The sequence below is a fragment of the Etheostoma spectabile genome, chromosome 15 (assembly GCF_008692095.1).
Source record: "Etheostoma spectabile isolate EspeVRDwgs_2016 chromosome 15, UIUC_Espe_1.0, whole genome shotgun sequence".
NCBI classification, from domain to species: Eukaryota; Metazoa; Chordata; class Actinopteri; order Perciformes; family Percidae; genus Etheostoma; species Etheostoma spectabile.
Window position 1 is genome coordinate 14,177,005 of NC_045747.1, and position 21,723 is coordinate 14,198,727.

A 21,723-nucleotide genomic window follows, 5' to 3' on the forward strand; every position below is an offset into this window, starting at 1 on the left:
CTGTCCATAAATACTACAAACAGGATTGGTGACAAAGCGCAGCCCTGGCGGAGGCCACCCCTCACCTGAAACGAGTCTGACTTACTGCCAAGAACCCAAACACAGCTCTCGCTTTGGTAATACAGAGATTGGATGTCCCTGAGAAGGGACCCCCTCACCCCATACTCCCGCAACACATTCCACAGTTTCTCCCGGGGGACCCGGTCATACGTCTTCTCCAGATCCACAAAACACATGTAGACCGGTTGGCATACTCCCAAGCCTCCTCCAGGATCCTTGCGAGAGTGAAGATCTGATCTGTCGCTTCACGACCAGGACGGAATCCGCATTGTTCCTCTTCAAGAGCCAATCGGCCAAACCCTCTTTTCCAGCACCTTGGAGTAGACTTTACCAGGGAGGCTGAGTAGTGTGATACCCCTGTAATTGGCACAAACCCTCTGGTCCCCCTTTTTGAAGAGGGGAACCACCACCCTGGTCTGCCACTCGTTAGGCACCGTCCCAGACCTCCATACAATGTTGAAGAGGCGTGTCAACAAAGAAAGCCCCTCCACACCCAGAGCTTTCTGCATTTCTGGATGGATCTCATCAGTCCCTGGGGTTTTACCACCGTGGAGTTGTTTAACTACCTCAGCGACTTCCACCAGGGAAATTGACGACAATCCCCCATCATCCTCCAGCTCTACCTCTACCATAGAGGGTGTGTCAGCTGGATTTAGGAGTACCTCAAAGTGCTCCTTCCACCACTCTATTACCTCCTAAGTTGAGGTCAACAGCGTCCCATCCTTACTGTACACAACTTGAATGGTTCCCCACTTCCCCCCTCCTTGGGGGTTATATTATTCATGTTTGTTTATTAACTGGCTGCTGGCCTCCTGTCCTTTTGCGAAAGTGCCCCCCAGGCAAAGCAAATTCCCTGTATATGTAAGTAATTTTGATTTAGGGTAAAGTTGTAAAAAGGTATTATGTGTTAATATGCAGGTGGAAAGCTCTTACATTTAATTTTCACACTTGTTTGACGAGTTGGGAGTTTTTTTTCTGCCGAATGCTAACAATGCTTTCAGATGCAGGAACAAACAAATCCTATTAAACTTTCACTCACTAAAGCATTGAGGATTTAAGTGGATTTTTCATACTGGCCTAAACCAATAGATGGGGCTAAAATTTTGTAAAAAAAAAAAAAAAATCATGTATAAATAGTTTGGTATGTTTGATATAGGTAGGCCTAAATGGAGGCAATGTTAAACTTAGTATGTGTTAACCTTTTAAAATGTAATGTTCATTCAAATGTGGCAACTCAAACATCCGGACATACGAGAAGGTAAGTACGGGAAGCCAGCTGTGGAGATAATAACTGTTAGATGTTGTGGATACCACATTATTTAAATACACTATCCTCACAAGTCACAAACTACAATAGCAGCATACTGTCTTGATGGCAAATATTCTGAATAAGCTCACTTCTGCCATCTGTTGGATATTTAAAAAAAATAACAGATTTTTTTTATATAAAATGCAAATTCTCCGTCATATCTGGGAAAGGTGATAAGAAAATCTAATTTCCATGGAATTCAGTAAAGTTTGACCAGATATTGCGTAAGTGATTTTCATTATCAGGTTATGCCTTTATAAATTAATTCGCTGCTTTCTGTAGAGAAAAAACTAATTACCTGGGTTGATTATGTCCTGCATTCCTGTTGTTTCTTAATTATATATATAATATCCACAGGTTGCTATACATGTCCTAGGCTTAAAGTGTGCACAAATCAGTGATTTTAATCCAGTGCAAAAGGCTGCAAGAGGGACAGTTGCTTGGATACCAAAGCTACATCCATCACAAGGGGTTTTAGACAGAGGTATAGCATGAGCAGTGTGGTTTGCACCTAAAGTGATATTAGGTTAATAGGAAATATTTCCTGCTGCAGTAGGTCTTACAATTATTTGCTTTATATAGTGGATCAGTGTCTGTTTTATTATGATAATAGTAATTCAAATTTGCCTTATTGGCATTATCAAATTAAACTGCACAAGCCATGTAAGTAGCATTTCAAATTTAAAAAGGATGAAGCACAGAAATAGAATACCATAATACATGACAATCATACATATGTCATAAGAAACTATATACTGTATATGTACTACATTTATATAGCGCTTTTCTAGTCTTAACGACTACTCAAAGCGCTTTTACATCATACAGAAAACATTCACCATTCACACACTGTGGCCGAGGCTGCCGTAAGAGGTGCCACCTGCTCATCAGACAAACACTCACACACATTCACACCATCAGGGGCAACTCAGGGTTCAGTGTCTTGCCCAAGGACTACTCGCCATTGAACTGCAGGGGCAGGAATTGAACCAACAACCTTCCGGTTGGCAGGCAACCGCTCCACCACTGAGCCACAGACGCCCCTTATATATATGTATGTGTGTGTGTGTGTGTGTGTGATATATATGTATATGTGCATATATATATACTAGATATAGTATAGTATATATGTATACACACCTTTATATTATATAGGTGTGTACACATATATAGGTGTATATATATGTGTATGTATGTATATATATACAGTATGTATATATATATATATATATATATATATATATATATATATATATATAAATATATAGGGGTGTGTGTGTATGTGTATGTGTGTGTATGTAATTGTGAGAACCATGTTGTTCCTTAAGGCAGCTCAGGTATATGTCTTGCTTCCATGACAATGACAATTTTTCTTCAGGTGAATATGAAGACTTTGTTGATGTTTTTGCTCTTAGAATGTTAATAGGTATTTGAGTTTCATTATGGTAATCTTTATGAAGGTTGCAGTGTTGCCAGAAGTGTTGCTCTTCTGGTCTGTCTTGACTAGTCTCAGCTTTAGTCTATACGTCTGTTTGGTGGTATATAAGATTCTGGACCCTTGTAGTACCCCAGTTAATCCAAGTGTAATTTTAGTTTTGTTATAGATGTACAGTGTTTGATGTACATTTATTTGTCTTTGGATATAAATTGGTTGATCCACAGTTGCTCAGTCTGTAGGGATTGGGCTTGGGAACCGGAGGATTTCCAGCCAAGTCCAGCATGCACCACTGTACGCAGTATGAAGTATGAAGCATGCACTGGTAGCTGGAGAGGTGCCAGTTCACTTCCTGGGCACTGTTGAGGCACACCTAAGCAAGGCACAGAAGAGGACTCTCTTCATCTTCTTCTCTTGGTAACACAGAGCTTTGTGATTGAATTGTATTGCTCTTTTTTGTCCTTATTAAAAATAGAAATTGTTATTTGTTGTGTTAATACTGACTCAATGATGTTCATATTAGTTTCAACTGGGTGTGTATCCTATTTCTCTTGGTCTTGGTTTGTCAGAGACAGTTATATGTGCTCTCACAGATGCCTAGTTTTTTGTGGGGTCAATTTTTAAGTATAAATGTTACTCCAGATATAGGGGAAATGCACTGCAAGAGTCTCTCACTCCTCTGTTTTAGGGCCTGAATTTATCTTATTGTATTATAGTAAGTAGTAATAAATGTAATGCTGTAAGTCTAACAGCCTCAGTTATTGAATATAAATGTCTTTAAATATTGTTTTCTGGTTGGGCAACTGAAGCCTTTGAAATTCAATATGTGAGATGTGGACATGATCCTCCAAGCTGTAGAATAACTCCAGCGGACATATAGATATGGCCAGCCCAAAATGAACAATACTGTATCTGCCATTTGACGTTTGCAGTTTTCACAAAATTTGAACTGGTTAACTAGCTGAAAAGGTGATCTCACCAGCAGGTTTTACTAAAAAGAAGCACATACTTTAGTATTTGGTTCTTTAGTCTAGCTAGTCTAAGCCACGTCACCACCAGGTGTCAGTGAAGTACAATGGATCACTAGAGGAGCCCTGTACTCAAAGAGGACACGTGGTGAAATCACAGTTAAGATTTACTTAAAAAGCGGAACGTCATTGATTGAGAGCATTGCAACTTAAACAAGTGCAAATATACATTACGTTTTTATAATGTATAACAATAATAGGGTATTAAAAAAAGTGAATAAAACACTCAGATAGTAAACAGTTGGCAGGTGTAACTGGCAGGTTTTTTGCATTAGCATTATATACTTACAGAACATGGCTTTCCACAAGCTGCCCTATTTTATTTGTCAATTTCACTTCTCCATATGAAATCCACATGAGCTCAATTTAAAAGAATGTAAAAGCTTCAGTTGATAGAGTTTACGGGGAGTGGAGTGTAAGACAATCATTTACCAATTGAGCATAAACTGTAAATTAGGGTCTAATACATAAAATGGGCACAGTTGATTTATGTAAAAACAGCATTGTGTGTCTTTAAAAACGCACATGATTCAATATATAGGTTTGTTTTTCTACACGTGATGTGAACAAATCTTCTACACCATCATGAAATGTTTGCCGAGTGGTACTCCCTGGAGGCCTGTCATTTGATTTCAATAATAGAATCCTATCTTTTGTTTAGATAATTTATTGTGCTTTTGTGGAAAAGACTTTATGCAAGGTTCTTGCATAAAAGGGCTGATTATCACACGGGCAGACACAGGAAGCGCGGTGACAAAGCTCAGAAAAACACACCCTCTGCCCGCAGGAACTTCCTCTACAGAAATCATCATTCAAATGTACTATTTACACACAAAGCATGTTTCTGTGAGAAGTAGATTATTGTTCATGTGGTTTAATTTTTGTATCAGTACCTCAAGAAACATCCCTGTGTTGGCCATTGTGGGTGGGTGTGGGGAGAGGCAATTCCACACTAATCCCATCTGGGCCCCGTGGATTGGCTCATGTGAGAATACCAGGACCATGATATCTTTAGTTGATTTGTGTGTTGAAGTGAAGTATTAGATTGTGGGATTGTGGGCCAGGTTGTGGGCCTGGAACTTGCAGGAGGAAGATTAAGTGTCAGCACAGAGTACCAGGACCACAAAATCTCTGACAGATTTTTGACTGGACTGCTGAAAAGTGAGGTCTCTCCCTGAGTGAGTGAATGAGTGAGTAAGTGAGTGAGTGAGTGATTGGGCGCTTTGCCATTTATTTAATTCTACTACAGAGGGTACTATCTTCCTCTGAAGTTAGCAACGGGTAACTATAAATTTGCAAACATATGGCTTTCTTCATAAATCTTGTGTGGTAATAAATCCTCAACATTTGACCGGGTGACCCGTGGATCTTTTCCCCTGTAGCCAGCTGGGATTAGGAGAATTGATCACTAGCCAGCTGTCATAAATAAAATGGCCTGGCTTCTGTTGATGGGCCCCAGTGGGAGGAGGGGGCCATTTAGAGGCCTGCAGGTATGGTGATGGAGATCCATTGGTCTGAACCTGACAACTACTGCAGATAGAGGGAGTGGTGCCTAACTGCACATAACCATGGTTTACATCCTGCCACAGGAAACTCTAGCAAACCTCAATGGAAAACAATAAGGGTGTTTTTTTAGATTGACATTGCCAATTCAGTGTTCAAGAGTGCTGATACAGCCTACCCTGTATTTATTACAGTACATGTCATCTAGCTGATGATTTTATCCAAAGCAACTTACACATATATATGAGAGGTTGCACGCCTCTGGAGCAACTAGAGGTAAGTGTCTAGCTCAGGGACACGTTGGCTGATGTTTTCACTGAGTAATGCAATGCTTTACAGCTCAATGAACATACAGTATTTGTGGGTGTATCAATGAAAAGGCCCTTTTCACAAGGTTGACTGTGGTCACAGCTTGCCCTACCCCTTGGTTTAAATCCACGTAAAGCTGATGTTTAAGTTTGGAGACTGCCCGTCAGACTTTTCCCATTAAAGTGACACAGCTGGGCATGGCGGGGAAGCTTTTAAAAGCAAAAGTTTTGCTAAATTATTCCTGAGAATGCATAATACATGACCCTGAGAGATCACAAGGGAAAGGAGGGGGTTGATGGCAGTTGGAGTGAGTGAGGAAGAGAAGGAGGCATGAGATCTCTTCAGCACCCATTAACTGTCTCTGTCTACCGGCAAGCATTCCATTCCTTCATCCTATTGTTTGCAGAATTTGCATGAAGGATAACAATCCCAATATAGAATCAAGTCTGTCCATGACGTAAAGACTTTGCCGTGGCTCTCATTAGTCTGGCCATATTTGACAATTATGAACAGACGCTGAGCTTACGCTCTCTGCTGCACATGACTCCTTTCACACAAATTGGCTTGGCCTCCTCAGTGGGTTACAAATGAGGTTGCATTATCCCAGCATACTGGTCATGTCTTGTCTGAGTTAGCCTGACGTTGAATGTTACATCATTGTTGTAGTTCATTTTGGCCTGGCCTCAGAGGCGTAAGCAGACGCTCAGTTTTAGGGTATGTGAAACAGGGGTGTCAAGGACAGACTGCAATGATGTTGCACCGCCACAGCCTTTTCAATTAACTCTGCGTGCAATAGTCAATGAGTGGGACTAATATTAACAGTCTTCACTCTATTGTTTCCGCCTGCTGATTGTCTTTAAATCAATATCTGAGAAATAGGGAGGTGGGGTGGAGGAAAAGCATCCACGCATCTTTGATGAAGAGTGATACTGTGAAAATACAGAAGAGTACTGTATTAACTATTCTCCTTAGCACGTTTGATAAGTTAACACAGTATTCAATATTGTGAGCTGGATTTCCATCATTGAAGCTACAATAGCAGTTAAATGACAAGAAACATGTGGTCAGTTTTTTCCCTATACTTTCCTGCATTACAATGCAAGGACACGCTGTGTCAGATAATTGCTGGGTGGTAATGGCGGCGTGGATATGACACATGCCTTTGGTGTGGGAGACCCAGGTTCAATTTCCACTGTGATACATCAAACAATGTGTCCCTGAGCAAGAGGCTTATACCATAGTTGCTCCAGAAGTGCGCGACCTCTGACACAAAGCAATTGTAAGTTGCTTTGGATATAAGCGTCAGCTAAATCACATGTAATGTAACACATCCGAAGCCATGCTCAAGTCAATTTTATTTATGCAGTCTAATATCATGAATCACAATTTTACCTAAATGGCTTGACAATCTCTGCAGCAGAATCTCCTGGAGAAATATCTGGTCAAGCACAGAGAGGCGTAGGGGAAAAGAGAGGACAAGGAGAAAAGAGAGAGGACGCCCATGTGCTTGTGAGACAACAATTGAACAGAGAGTTGGAGCGATGCAATAGTGTTCAGAAAGTTACCGGGACTGTCGTCGGCAGGACAGACATGGACTGGAAGTATTGGGCTTAATCTAATCTATTGGCTCAGACAGGATCATCTGGTAGCAGAACTGCAGCACCAGCAGTTTCACACCTGCAATTATGGACCTCCGTGTTGCAGTCCAAGGAAAATAACAGCTGACTATTACAACTCAATTGTTTTTTTTTTCGTATAGCTGTAGTTTGTGATAATCGGGTTGTTGTTGTTTAAGGTTGTATATTGAACTATTTAAACCTATAAGATTAAAGAAGTTTGTTAACCAGAGAGTATAACCTTTTCCCTGAAAGGAATTGTTATCCTGATGACTTCCCAGTGGGATGGTCCTAACGTGGTTTTATTTGTGAAAAGGTCAAATATAGGTCCAGATGAAATAAAATAAATAAATATCCAAGCTATAAATGTGTGTTGTTCATTGATTCAACAGTTGGCTCAGGACACTGGACACTGGACACCCAAGTGTGTTTCCTTTTCCAAGAAGACACTGCAGCTGTTAAGTAAATTGGCTCCTCGTGAGATGAGTTTAGAAAATGCTTCCACCAAAACAAACTGAGGAGAAAAATGGAACGTTGTTGGAAACTGGTATACATACAGATAGTTGTATACTATCCACTTTAATAAAATACAGGTTTCACGGATTTTTAAAACGTGAAGCCACCTCTTATGTAGAACCTGCTGAATGGTAAGAGTAAGAGTGAGTGACAAGCTCTACGGGCTTCTTCACATCAAATGTGGATATATATTTTTTTATATTAAAACTTAGGCTTATTAAAAGCCTAGTGTGAGAGTGTGTGTGACATATGTAAAGCATGTGGAAAGCACTGTTAAAATTCAATGTAAGTCTAGGTGATACTGGGGACATGGTGCGCGCGCACGTCTGAAGAATACTGTGATTGCTCGCGCGAGATGCTGGGTTTAATTGTACACGCACGTGCTTATGTGTGCACGCGTTTTGGGGCTTATTGCGATTGCGCTCTCGCCGTCTTGAATTTGTCCCGCGGGTGCATGTGAAAAGGGGGAAGCTCTCCTGTTTGCCAGCACTGCGAAAGTGAGTAGGGCGCGAGGCGGTGCGCGCAGCGGAGAGTCCAAAGAAGCAGACGGGGTGAGCGAAACAGATTTCTGAAGACAATGAGACGAAAGTGCAAGCTGTAAACATAAACGGCAACGGCAAACCCTCAGTATATAAAACAGTATTCCCAGGGCTTTTGAGCACACGCCTCCAGAAAGCTAATCGGAGGAGGAGGAGGTCGCGTGCGGGGGACGCCGTCTGCTCATTATCTGACCAGGACGACTCCGACCATCCGGCTTCAGACGCTGCCGTGCGTCCGATGATGTACCAGCACTAGTGATCCAGAGAAGAAGACGAGCCGCCCTGGACAGCGAGTCCACCGTGCTGTGAGATGGGCTGTTTTTACACCGAGCAAGGAAGGGCATTGCTGTAACTGATCATGGCAGGGGTACACGCTTCAGATGTTGTGTCGGGACATGTTCCGGATCCTATCATCGGCGCCCCGCCAGCCCAGGGCGCGACCAACACAGCGGGAATCACCGGCGGTGCGGCCGCGCTGACTCTGACCGGTACCCGGGCGTACTTGGAGGTGTCGGCCGCTGCCCAGGGATACGGGGCCGAAGGAGTTTACACCAATGGACGGTACAGGGAGCACGGCAGTCCAAGGACCGGGAGTGGCAGCCGTGATCATTCCGCCGAGAGAAGTCAGGGAGCTGGAAACATACCTTGCGGTATCATGAAGGTTGGTTGATTAAAACACTTCTTGTCAACGATTGTCAAGGTGACACAAGGGGAATTTGCTAAGTGGCTGTGTCACATAAGAGCTTAACAAATCAAGTAAAGGCTCAGGCATAAATAAGCCCAGTTACCTAAACTGTGGTCCAGACACTTCCAGTGGTCCATAAGAGTTCCGGGTATTGCCTATACTCCAGAATTGTTTTTATTTGTGCATCTCTGTAGAAGTTTACAACACGAGATGCATTGTGGGATTACCCCGAATTAGACTGTCACTGAAGCAGAAATGTGATACACTCATGAAGAATAAAAAATGCTTAAGTCTTCACTTATAGGCTATGCTGTTTTAAGTGCTACTTAGTGGATGTCCCTGCACTTATGTCAAACTCACTGATGAAATAAACAGACACTATAAGATGAGGTCAGCTGTGATCTTGATACAGTTTTTACATAGCTAGGTCATAGACTCCATAAACATGCATGTTGCATATTAAAGGTATCTTATTTCTGGAGGAGTTATAGCAGGGTTTGGCAAAGACAGATGGAGCACAGAATGTGGTGTGCTTTGGAACTTTTGCCTAATATAAACCGAATTTGTGGGCCATCTCTTTCCATATAGCTCTTACAGCGATGGATAATGTGATGCTAATATTTTTAATGGTTTCCCAGCCCTAATTAGTGCTTACATTACTGGAGGTTAATTAACTGATCTTCCACACACCGATATAGGCAAGATGGCAAGTTTCATCATATGATTTATATAATATTTTCTCAAGTTATGCGTTTTAGTGCACACAAATGCATTGTTTTTCACAACACAAAGCGTAAGCCGTCTGCATGTCAGACTTGGACATGGGGTCCTTGGTGGTATTGCGTAGGCGGGTCACACTGGAGAGTTGCATTCTGTCATATCAGACCCAGTCTGCTTAGCAACTGACACCAGAACACTGGCTAATTCCTGTTCCATATTTCTATTTTTTTATGTTACATGTATGTCAACACATGGTAATCTAAATAAAAGTACAAATCTTTGTTTTATCTTGACCATTCATTGGTATTTACAATGAAAACATTTGTTCTTCGTGAAAACATATCACGTATCACCGTAGTCTTCCTCGTAGTCTACAATCAATCCACCACTGTGTGAAGCTCATGACCAAACATGACAGGAAAGCTGGAGGGGATTGTGCTGTATGAATGTGATAGATCAAAAGTCTTCAAAGACTGATTCAATGAATATCTTGTTTGGGAGATGTTAGATGTAGATCTTGAGGAGCTGTGTGGATAAAGTATAGTACATTCTCATGCATTGTCTCCAAAAATAACCAGGGACAGCTCTAAAAAGGAGTTCATTAGTGGCAATGCCGGAATCCATTAACTGCACCTGAGGCTGTCGATTTGTAGTTCCCATAATAAAGCCATGATCTCGCTGTGCTGGAAGGAAACTATGTGTGTTTTAGAATCCGCTTATTTGAGCATCGTTGTCTTGCATTCCATTAAATGTTGGTGGACTCTTGTCACTTGACTTGAGTGTGAATCTCTATTGTTTCATTTAATGACACCAGTAGGAATTCATTATACTCTCTGAGAAGTGCACTGACATATCCAAGGATATTCTTCTAATGTCAAAGACTGATCAGCGGACTAAACTGATACAGGCAAACTGTACACAGAGCCTGAATCGTTGCATACTTTATACTCATGTTAAGCAGGTGTGGCAAAGTAGGATTTGATTTACCTGAACACCTCTAAAAAGATGTGTTGCACATTACAGTCAAGAAATGATTCGCACTGTGTGAGCAGAGCATGGTGGGAAACTAGGGCAGCCATTCTGTAGACTTGGTTCATGTATAGCTTCAACACTGGGAATGTCGCAATACCAAAAATCTAGTAGCCTATACTGATACCAACAAAAGTACATGATACTCGATGCCAAAGTTGATACCACGATGTGGAAAAAAAGACAAGAATAAAAAATGAGTACCATCACTTTTTCAGAATATTTGCACAGAGTTAGTACCGAAGTACCGATGCTCATGATATCCCTAATCAGCACAACCACCCACATTTGAGCAGCACTTGTCTTTCTGTGTGTGCGTGCGTGTGTGCGTGTGTGTGTCAGTATAAAAGGTAAAGGGGCCACGGGCCCATGGGCCCATGGGAATAGGGAAGCAAATGAGCAATTAGCTCACTGCATTACCTTATTAACTTGACCTCTTAACAAGCAAATCTTAGAAGACAGGAGTTTGTGTGTCTGTCCCTTAAGTGGGCATGCAACTTTGTCCTCTTGCCGTTTCCTCAGCGGAGTGACAGTGTCATGGTGAAGAGGCTGCAAAGTGGCTAAAGGGGGGGGTTGTGATGAAGCCTTGTTATGTAATATTGGACTGTGGACAGCTGCAAGGCCAGCTCCAGCTTGGCTGCTGGGTGGAGGGAACTGAAAGCCAGCACAACTAGGGAAGGATTTTACGAAGAATTTTAAGGACGACACTATTGCATGTTAGTATCATGGCATCTCTCTTAAGTATTTGCCATATCTTTCTTTTCTTCTTTATTCACTTGTACCCCCCCCCCCCCTCTTTCCTGTTCTCTGTCAAGTCCCTAACCTTAACAGCAAATTAAAGGTCAAACATTTATTTTCAGAGATCTGCATGAAAGAAAAAAAGTTCACGGTTGGGTTAAAAGTAACATAAAAAGAAGGAATGACATCACTGATGTAATACTTTTAATGTTCATCAGGAATTAAGATCAACAAGGATCACACAGTTATCGGTCTGTCTTGTGTAAGTAAGGTCCTCTCCCATCCATGTCGCACTCTGCCTCCATGAGTGGCAGGATGGAATAGATGTGAGCCAATATGACCCAGTGTGCACCTCATCAGTTAAAGAGTGTACTGGCATGATCAATAAGGGACATGCCTGATTGGCTTATGGATCGGTCACTCCTGTCGACAGAGTGAACGCTTCTCTGAATGAATGAAAATTGAGAACATCTGAGAGGAGGAGGTGATACTTTGATTTTTAGTCAGTCTAAAAAAGAAAAGATTCTACTCTATTTCTATTTAGGTCAACTGCAGTTGGAATGTTCAGTTTCAGGGGATATTGACAAAACCATGTGCATGTTTTTAAAGAACAGAACATTCCTGCATGAAAAACCTTGAGGTGTAATTTTGATACCCTCGCATCTCCAAACCTTCCTCTGGTGAAGTGATAGAAACACAGAAACAGGGCACAAAAAGTGATGTCAAATAACCACAGGCACTGAAATGCTGCTCCCAATATCAAAGTCATCCTTCTCCACTCACCATTTTAGTAGAAATGGCAGTTCAGTAATGTGTTTGACCACCTCTTTCCCGGATAGCAGCTCCCACCCGCATCGTGCCAGATATTCAACAGAGGATCTGTAGTGTCCCCGTCTTAAATCTGACCATGCAAGCATGACTCATAATTGCCCAAGGTTGATGTGTGGAGGGTCTTATTTTATTAATTCTACAAGGATTCAGCAAGATTGATATCCAGGCTGGTCGCTTAACTAATAAACTCAAAGTACTCTTCACATACAGTTTCTCCAAACGTGTTTATTTTAGGTAGTTATTATCACGATAATCCATATCCAAGAGATCATTTCCCCGGATGAGATAGTTTTTATTCATTTATTGACGCTATAAACACACACTGACCTCCTTGAGCTTTTATTTAGGTACTTCCGGTTACCGGCATTTTGAATGTGCATATTAGTTCAATATTTAGTTTTACCTGAAACTTAACATTTAACATTTAGGTGTAACATTTAATATTTGGATTTAACTATTTGAAATATCTCTAAGTTGACAAATACTATTGCAACTGTGCAAAAAAGTGACCCTTAAAAATGTATACCAATCTTTTTAAACATTTATTGAAGCTAATTGTGACTAAATGTTGCTGTTATTTTCAGCGTGAGCCGCTTTACAAATGGTACCCCCATATACCCTTCCGGTGAAAGAAACACAAGTAATTACATGTTTTTCTTTGTGAAATTTCAAAAGTTATCTTAAAAAACCTGTATGGAAATAGCTGCATGTGATCTGTCAGACGGTAGCACAGTGTCTCACATTTCTGCCACCTTGATGAATCCTGTGGTCAGGCTGCCTCCACTTCTGGCTATTGTTAAGCTAGTGTGAGATTTGGCTAATCCTCTCGACGACTGAGGCCACCTCAGTGCGAGCCTGAACTTATAACATTGATCACATTTAGTGGGATCATCTGAGATGATGACGATGATGATGATGATGATGAAGATAATTGGAACAAAGAGTGTATCCACGCCTCACTGCTCATATCACAGGCTTTATGTAGATTAAGCGCTCCCTCCTCAAATGTAATTCAAAATGATGGAATATAGATCCAGAAAGTTAGAATAAAATGCAGATCTCTTTTAAAGTAATTCTCTCCTGCAGCAGCACCCGTGAACTGAACGCTTAGGTATTTTTGGAGAACTGAGATCTGCACTGCTTTGAAAAGGAGGCAGCAGAAGATGTGAAGCGGTGACGTCTGGCTGCTGAATCATCGCTTGCTCTCTTGGCTGCTTCTCCCAAAGCAAAATATAAACATCTCAAATAGGCCTCTTTGTCTCTGAATCCACAGTTTAGCGTCAAGCAAGGAACCTGGTCAGTCACCCAAAGAGAAACACTGAGCTCAAAAGCCCCAAATACATTACTAGAACAAGAGGGATTAACATCTCAGTTGAGTGAATTTAAAAAAAATAGAGGAACTGTGATTTTATGTTTGTGTTTGGCTCATTACTTCAAAGTTCTGATAGACCTAGTCAGTTTCTCTTGTCTCTTTAAAAATGTCTTATCACTTGAAGCTGCATCGCTGTCATTAAAGTATCAGATCGGAGCAGATCCAAAGCAGAGAAATATCTAATAGATCAGTCATAGTCTGAGAAGTTAAGGGAGACATGACAGAGAGGGCCTATATCTAAGATTTTGAAGCTTAGTTTCCAGGGTGTGTTCAGGGTCCAGTCCTGGGTGTGTTTGGGGTAATTCCTTATATTGATGATCTATGCCAGACGTGTGCGACAGTGATGACATAACATGGGTGGGGGGGGCAGGGTGCTAAAGTTTCTCTGGAGATGATTCCAGAAGGGTATTGCCTTGCCCAAGATTGCTGTTGTCATTACAAGGACATAAGTAAGGATGATCAATATGCACATTTGTCAGGCTGGATCCGTCTCAGGTTCATCTGAAGGAGCAGTGGTCTGATGGCTGAATAGGACAACGTGTTTGTGAGAGATGCTGCACCTGGTTTTGCTCTGACATGTATTTACTGCCTGTAGAACATGTGGCATTTTTTTTTTTTCGTGAATGTACAGTAAGACTGGAAGGGCACATAACGGCACACTCAGAAGAGTGCTGTGTGACTAAGGATGATGAAACGGTTTGCAATCATCAAAACAGTTCACCAAAAAAAAGTTACGTGTTCATTTTTTAACATTGCCATTTGAAAGCAATTTCAAGTCCCCAGCTATCCATTGTGGGATCGTGAGCTCTTTCAACATTCAAAGCTATTCATAAGAGTCAAGTTTAAATTTTTGTGCTATTCTCATTCTCTTATTTATTTCTGTCCCCACATATAACACCTGTTCCATAGGTTTCAAATCCTGTTATAGTGCAGACTTAAGTGTGAATCCAAGGTTTTTTTTCCAGGTAATCCCACTGATGTGAAGGAAACACAGGAGATGGAGTCGGCTCTGTTTCTTCGGCTGTCTTTCCTCACGCAATTTAATTAAAAACAGCAGAAAGGGATGGCAATAGGTAAGACCAGCGCCAAGTCCTAATCAAGCTCCCTTTTATTTACTCAGACAGTCAATCTGTTAGGTTAGGCCTGCCGGATGGAGCGTCGGCACCATTTCATTCTTCTGTTCTTCCCCTTCCTCCTGCCGCTGCCCAGGGTGGTCTGCTGCAACCATCTATGTGTCTGAGATCAGAACTCATTGAGATCATTTTCAGTCACAGTCACTCTGATATCGGAAGTGACGGCGGTAAATCTTAACACTGAATGTTGCAGCATTCTTGCACAGCTTTTCTCAACTAAACGGAAGAAAATTCCTCACAAATAATTAATTGCGACAGAAGAAATTCAGATCTGCTTCCTGAGAGAAACAATAAGACCAGGGAGTTGCCGGAGGAAGTAAGCGACTCAACTTGACCATAGGACCTTGTGGGTGGATCTGATTTAAGGCATGCCACAACGAGTGAGATGTTCAGACATCATAGATGTTATTAGGTGTTACAGTATGCTGTGTCTGTCTGTACATAGTCTGAGTCATATACAACTCAAGCTGTCTTGCAGATTTTTTTGACACGTGCATGTATATGTGTAGACACACCAGCCTTCATCAGTGTGTTTCAAATCTAATCATGAACAGCAAACATTCTCTTGCAGGAAAATAAATCAAAAATATTGATTGCCAGCCCCAGTTACCTCTGCTTTAACTGAAAGTACATACTGCTGCACTTGTTGGTATTTTTCACCACATGTCTAATACAGTGGTCACGGAAAAGTGTAAGCTTGCGTTTGGAGGTTTGAACTTCTATAGATTTGAGTGGAGACATCTCTTGTGGAGCTGCTGAAGGAAAAAAAAAAAAAAATCTTTGGCTTTCTCATGCTGCCTAGTTTCTATATTCTTTTTTTCTCCCTTGTCAGCATGGGTGCCAGGGTTGTTCCTGGGTTCTGTCTGCTCTGCTTTTTTTTGTTTTTTGTTATTTCATTCAACTCTTTTTGTTCTGTCTAACATGTACCATATCAAGACCCAGGAAACCACGGACCTCCCCTTGTTTGTAGACTTTACAATCGTGGGCTTGATGTTATATTCACCTATTCTGAGAGCTGAACATTGAACAAGTGCTTTTTGTCTTCTTTTGAGGTCTACAAAGCAGAGCAGCCTGCTGTGCTGTAAAGGCATGGTGGAAAGAGATGATGAGATTATCTTATGATCAGTTCAGTGTTCAGTCATGTAAGGTAGCAGTGCTGGGTGACAAACCACTATTTTGGTACTTACTGAAATGAATTGATTGCACAAAAACTGTATTTTACAAAAACAGTAAAATACTGAAAGATGGTATTGAATATCTTGTTAGATTTGTAGTCATGCTTTCTTATTATATTAAATGTAATATTTTCTTCTTTAGACGTTAGGCATTATTTTGCTTCCGAAATCCAGGTAGACAATTTTATCAGCAGCTATAGTTAAAAACATAACAAGCTGAGAAAACAACCCTCTTTGCCTCATGAGAACTATACCCTTTAAAATCAATATAGCTGTAGAAAAAGTGATATAGAACTCCTTTCCTATCATTTAGATGCTGATTTTTCCCATACCTTATAACTCCACAACATTAGCATGTTAGCATTGCCATTGTGTGTTGCCTGCTTTATCTTCTGGGTCAAAGCAGTGCTGTCAAAAAGTACTTGCATGGAACCCAGTGCATTGCAAAACCTGATGCAAGGTGTAAAATGCATTATACTGGAAACAACTCATAGAAATCTTTAACCTGCTAAAAACAGTTTGAAAGGAAGCCTGGGTAGCTCACCTGGTGGAGCAGGCGCCCATGTGTAGAGGTTTAGTCCTCGACACAACCGCTGCAGGGACTGTGCCCTGAGGCCCTTTGCCGCATGTCATTCCCCCCTCCCCCCCCTCTCTCTTTCCCCTTTTCACATATTCAGCTGCCCTGTATAGAAAAACACGATGAATGAAACCTCTAAGCCGGGGAGCATTACAACATGTTGTAGCTTTTGGCCTTTATAGTGATGTTTTTGAACAACGTGGGCCAGTGTGTATAGACAGGCTTGTTATATTCTGACATCTTTTTTTACCTCTATGGTTGATGATAGCCACTAGTACAGAGACCCTGCCAAGGATCCACAGATGGTGCCATTTTTCTCTTTGCCCTGTCACAGATGGCACAAGATGAGTACATTTTGGGCTTAAAGCACAGGAGCTGAGTGTGTTTGTGATTGGAAGGTGGATGTGATGTACAATTTAATTGTTTTGTTTGTTTCAATGATTGACCCTTTTTGGCATTTTGTATTGTTGGAAGTCACCGTACCATGTGGTCAGAATTTACTTAAAAAGAAAATAAAAGTAAAAGAGGGTAAGATTAATGTTAAGCACTTCTATTCATACATATGGTGTTTTGTTTAATGTTTCTAGAATGAACCGGTAGCTGTGGTGGCTGCGCACACTTTAAAATAAATTGCATGTGCCTATATTGATATATTCTTAAAGTGCAACACCTGCACAAGCTAAACATGAGATGGAACTAAATTTCCCTTAAATCTCTCACATTAGACTTTTCTCTAACACAGGAGAGGTTACTTTTCATATTCTGTTCATCCCAAATCTTGTACAGATGTTACTGAGGCCATCTGTCTCTTCGTTTCCTTATTCATGCTGCCTGTGTCCGAGCATAAGTTACCCCAGGGTGTCTTTCTGCAGGTTACAGTGCAAGCGCTGGCATGTCACCCAGACATTCCACTGATGCTCGACACACACACGCACACAAAAAACAGTATATACACACACACACACACACACACACACACACACACACACACACACACACACACACACACACACACACACACACACACACACAGAGCGAGCATTTCCTTTACAGCTACAGTTTGTTTCTCTGTGGCTTATACAGAATACATTATTTACAATATCTTCAAGGCTTCACTAAATCACTTCTTTTCACATGTGTGTTTTTAGCTTAGTGAGGTGAAAGCTCCACAGTATGTCTGTGTGTGTGTGTTCTGTACAGTACATGTGTCTAGATGGTTTATGTATATTTGCAATACTGTACTGTATGTGTGTGGCAGTTACTGTCAGAGGACGCCTTCAGTCGTCCCTGAAAATATATAAAATATGAATTTGGGGATCAAAGGCTTAGATGCAGGGCTCTCATGCAATCCCAGCTTTCTATCTGTTCTGTGCCCTCTGGTCCACAAGGCCTCATCCGCTGAATATTCTGCGTATCAGTTTGTATATTTGTTTTCTCTACAAGTATACAGTGTGTGTGAAGGGCTTTGCTGTGACTTACAGCAAGAATGAGGGATTTTATTGGTGATCTTAGGATTGCATGTAGGGGTCTTGAGAGAGATGAATCCGGACGTTACAGTGGGAAATGTGATACTGTGCATTGAGTTCAGCCCCGGAGCTGGGAAAATAAGAGCGGGAGAAAGTAATAGGCCATGATGACAGAGAGTGAGTTCATTGATGTCGGTTTTGTTGATAAAAACAAAGTAGCCTAGTTCATAGAAGAAAATTAGCATTTTAGATGCAGTTGTTTGTTTCCATTTTATCTTTTAAAAAGCAATGTTAAAGGGTGTGGAAAGTGTGGGTAGACTTCACAAAAAAAAAAAACAGTGCAAGATTTGCAGCAAGTAACTGTGCATCAAAGTAAAGTTAGAATCCAAAACTAAAAACCGTGGCAGTTAACCACAACCTGCTAATGCCACTGCAACCATCATGTTTGCATAAGTGCAGCATGGCGTGACAATTGACTCTAGCGCGATGCCATACTGTAATGAATATTATTTGCACCACCTTGTGTTATTTCTGCTTCTACGGCTGCTGCAGCAGCTCCAGCTGAGTCTCACAGCGAGGAGGAAACACCTTTTTTCTCTCAAAACTAGAGAGAAAATGAATCAGGAAAGGGTCAATAAAAGTTGCAGAATATCAGCAACAAACCAAACAGTAGAATTCCTGTGGTTTACCCCCTACCCCTCTCATATTCCTCACAAAGAAACTATGAACATTTCCATTTTTGAGCCTAACTACACTGCCAACCATTGTTAATAGCATACTGTAAGATGAATTTCCTATCCGGACAGCCATTTGTTAGACTTGAATCCATCCCGTGGAACATGTTGCCTCAATATTTTTGTCATTGTGAGGTAGTTGGGAGTAGAACACTCTCCGGAATGGTCCATTCAAGGAAACTCTGATCTTTGACATTCCTGAAAGAGAAAAACAAATCATAAGTTGTCTGAAAATCATCTCCTGATGATCAGCAACAAACAAATGGATGTTGTGAATAGGATCATCAGGGTTTGGTTGGTCCTTACAATTAAAGGTTGCTGTTTTCTCACCCTTGAAGTCTTGAAATGTAGGGTTTTTCCTCAAGTACTAGAAGGCATCTACCAAGATATATATATATATATTTTTTTCATCCATGTTTGTAACCGCTTGAACATACAAAAGAAATTTTACTTTTACACGTGAAAACATCGCTTAATAATGCTAGATATTCATACTGTAATGCAACGAAAGAAAACTAATGACTGTCTGGAAACAAATTAATCTAAAAACTGAATGAAAGTGAATGTGATTAGTAGTTAATGGGCAGAAACATGCCAAATTATCAGCATGGGCCTGTAATAAGTTTCTAGTGCCACAGAGTCCTTTTTATTTAGGCACCTTATTTCAATTACATAATGTCAGGTTCTAATTAGGCTGAACAGAGCAGGACATTAAAGATTCTCAGCACAGGGTGACCCGTTGTCAGCAGCCTTGACAATGTGTGTGAGAGGAGCGCTCATCATGGGCCTTTTATTTAGATTGAAACAGAGGTGTAGAGGAAGAGAGTAAAGTGTGTGTGTGTGGGTGGGTGGTATACCGCGGGGTCTTAAAATTAGCAACCGTATCAGTTTTAATAGAGTCATCAACAAAATCCAGTGCACTTTTAGGAGTCAAGGATTACATAAAAATATCATTAAAAAAAATATATATATATATATAAAATATAATTAAATATCATTTATTTAATGCCTAAAAATGCTGAGAGAGAGATTCACTATTAGTGTTTGGTATTCAGTTTCTGAACGGTGTAGGCCTGAGTCTTACGTCATCCTTTTTAATTAGTCACCATGCCGTATACAGTGTGTTTGGAATGGCTTCCCAATCATGAGCGAGTGTAACTTTGAGTACATGATTGTATGATTGTGTGAAAAGGTCAGACACTCATGCAACAGGGAAGCCAGTTTGGGAACCAGAGAGAATTCAGGTCAGTTCATAGCTCTGATTGTCAGCGGGTTGGCGGGTGCTGAGAGGTGTGGATGGCTCACCCCATTGGCCAAAAATACACTCAATCTCAGTTTGACTAGTTGAGAGCTCAGCATTGATCCTAACAAAAGACACAACTCTTCTTAAAGCTGAAACATGTATAGTGATTATAGTTAGATTGTGTTAAAATAATAAAATCATCAACTGCATGATTGGCATCAGGGTGGTTTTGAAAGATTGGAATGCAGCCAGATGTTGTAAAAAGAGAAGATCATTGTTGTGTCTCCTGTTGCAAGAAGAAGCTGTTCATTACGATTTACAGTAAAAAGGGGCTACAACCATACATTATATTCACAAACAACTAATTCATGGATTATTCTGAATCACTTTAGCGGATAAGAACACTTCAGTGTATATTTATAATATATTATTTTTTAGTAATAAATAATAGAAACTAAGTACATAGGGTATCTGTAAAGAATTAGTTTATTTGACTTCCTGCTTCGAGTTAAATGAGAAGATTGATACCACTTTCATGTCTGTGTGCTAAATATGAAGCTACTGTTTGCAGTTGGTTAGCTTAGCATAAAGACTGAAAACACAGGGAAACAGCTTGCACTCTCTGTGTAAAGGTAACACTTTGTTGGATGTTAGACGCCCCATGCTAACAGCAGTGAGGGAATAACACACAGATCAGTGGTCAGACTGCTCTGTTGAATGCTGCTTATTAATGGAGAGAAAAGAATAGGGAGGAGGAGGAGGAGGGGAGTTAGTCAGAGATGGTGAGTAGTATGAACAGGCAGGAGATGGAGAAATAGAAGAACTGAGAGGGCACTGTCTGTTCCACAGCTATAGGCCATAAGCACCTACAGTTGGCAGTAATCCTGAACACTGAGGACTGCAGTCTTCTCCCAACAGCCCAGTCACGAAGCAGGAGGATACAGGGAGAGATGGGGAAGTGAGACACAGCTGAAGGGAGAGAGTGAAGGTGCAAAGCCATACATTTTGCATGTACTAATGTATTATTTTTGTCATTATTTTTGCATGCTTCAGTAAAGCCACAAGCGTGCTCCTCCTATCTTCCTGTCCTCATTTAACCTCAGTCTAGTGTAGGCCCAGTGTCTCCGTCAACGAGAGGTTTGAAAAGACAAAGGCAGCTTTCTCCCAAGTTTTTTCAAACCGAAAAATGCTGCTTTTGTGAGGACTGGGCCGACCCCGTTTGCCTTGAGATACCCACCAATGTGTCTGTTGTTTGGCAGTTCCAAGGCGTCATTTTAAAGGTGCTCTAAGCGATATTGGGTGACGTTACTTCTTGTTGACGTTCAAAGTATTTTCAAACAAAACAGAGGCTAGCTCCCCCCTCCCCCCCTCCTCATCCCGTCACCTCTCCCTCCCTTACGTGCTTCTGTGCACTAACCCCCCCCCTCAACCCCAAATCCTTGTTGCTTATTGGCTGGAATGCTGGGACACTTTGTGTATGCTTCGTGGTGCAGGTTGGTACATTTGGTGCCGTTTGTAGACCCTGGGCTGTCTACAGAGACCGCGTTTTTTTACAGTGGGTTCTGGAGACGGGCAGCTCGTGGATAGTGTGGAGATGTTTGCTGTATGTGACAACAAATGTTCTAGCCTAAAACATGCGTGGCATTGCTTAGAGCACCTTTTTTAAAATGAAGTTAATAACTGGTTTGTCAGAAAAAAAAAAGAA

General features: G+C 41.2%; 1 protein-coding gene across 1 annotated transcript in view; it reads left to right on the top strand.

Moving 5' to 3' along the window:
• Positions 1–8,169: 8,169 nt before the first annotated feature.
• plcl5 (phospholipase C like 5) overlaps positions 8,170–21,723 on the top strand; it is a 67,295-nt gene continuing 53,741 nt past the window's right edge. Inside the window, exon 1 of the mRNA XM_032537943.1 lies at positions 8,170–8,976. Within this exon, the coding sequence (XP_032393834.1) occupies positions 8,674–8,976 (303 nt within the window). The 5' untranslated portion in view covers positions 8,170–8,673. The remainder of the gene's footprint in view (positions 8,977–21,723) is intronic.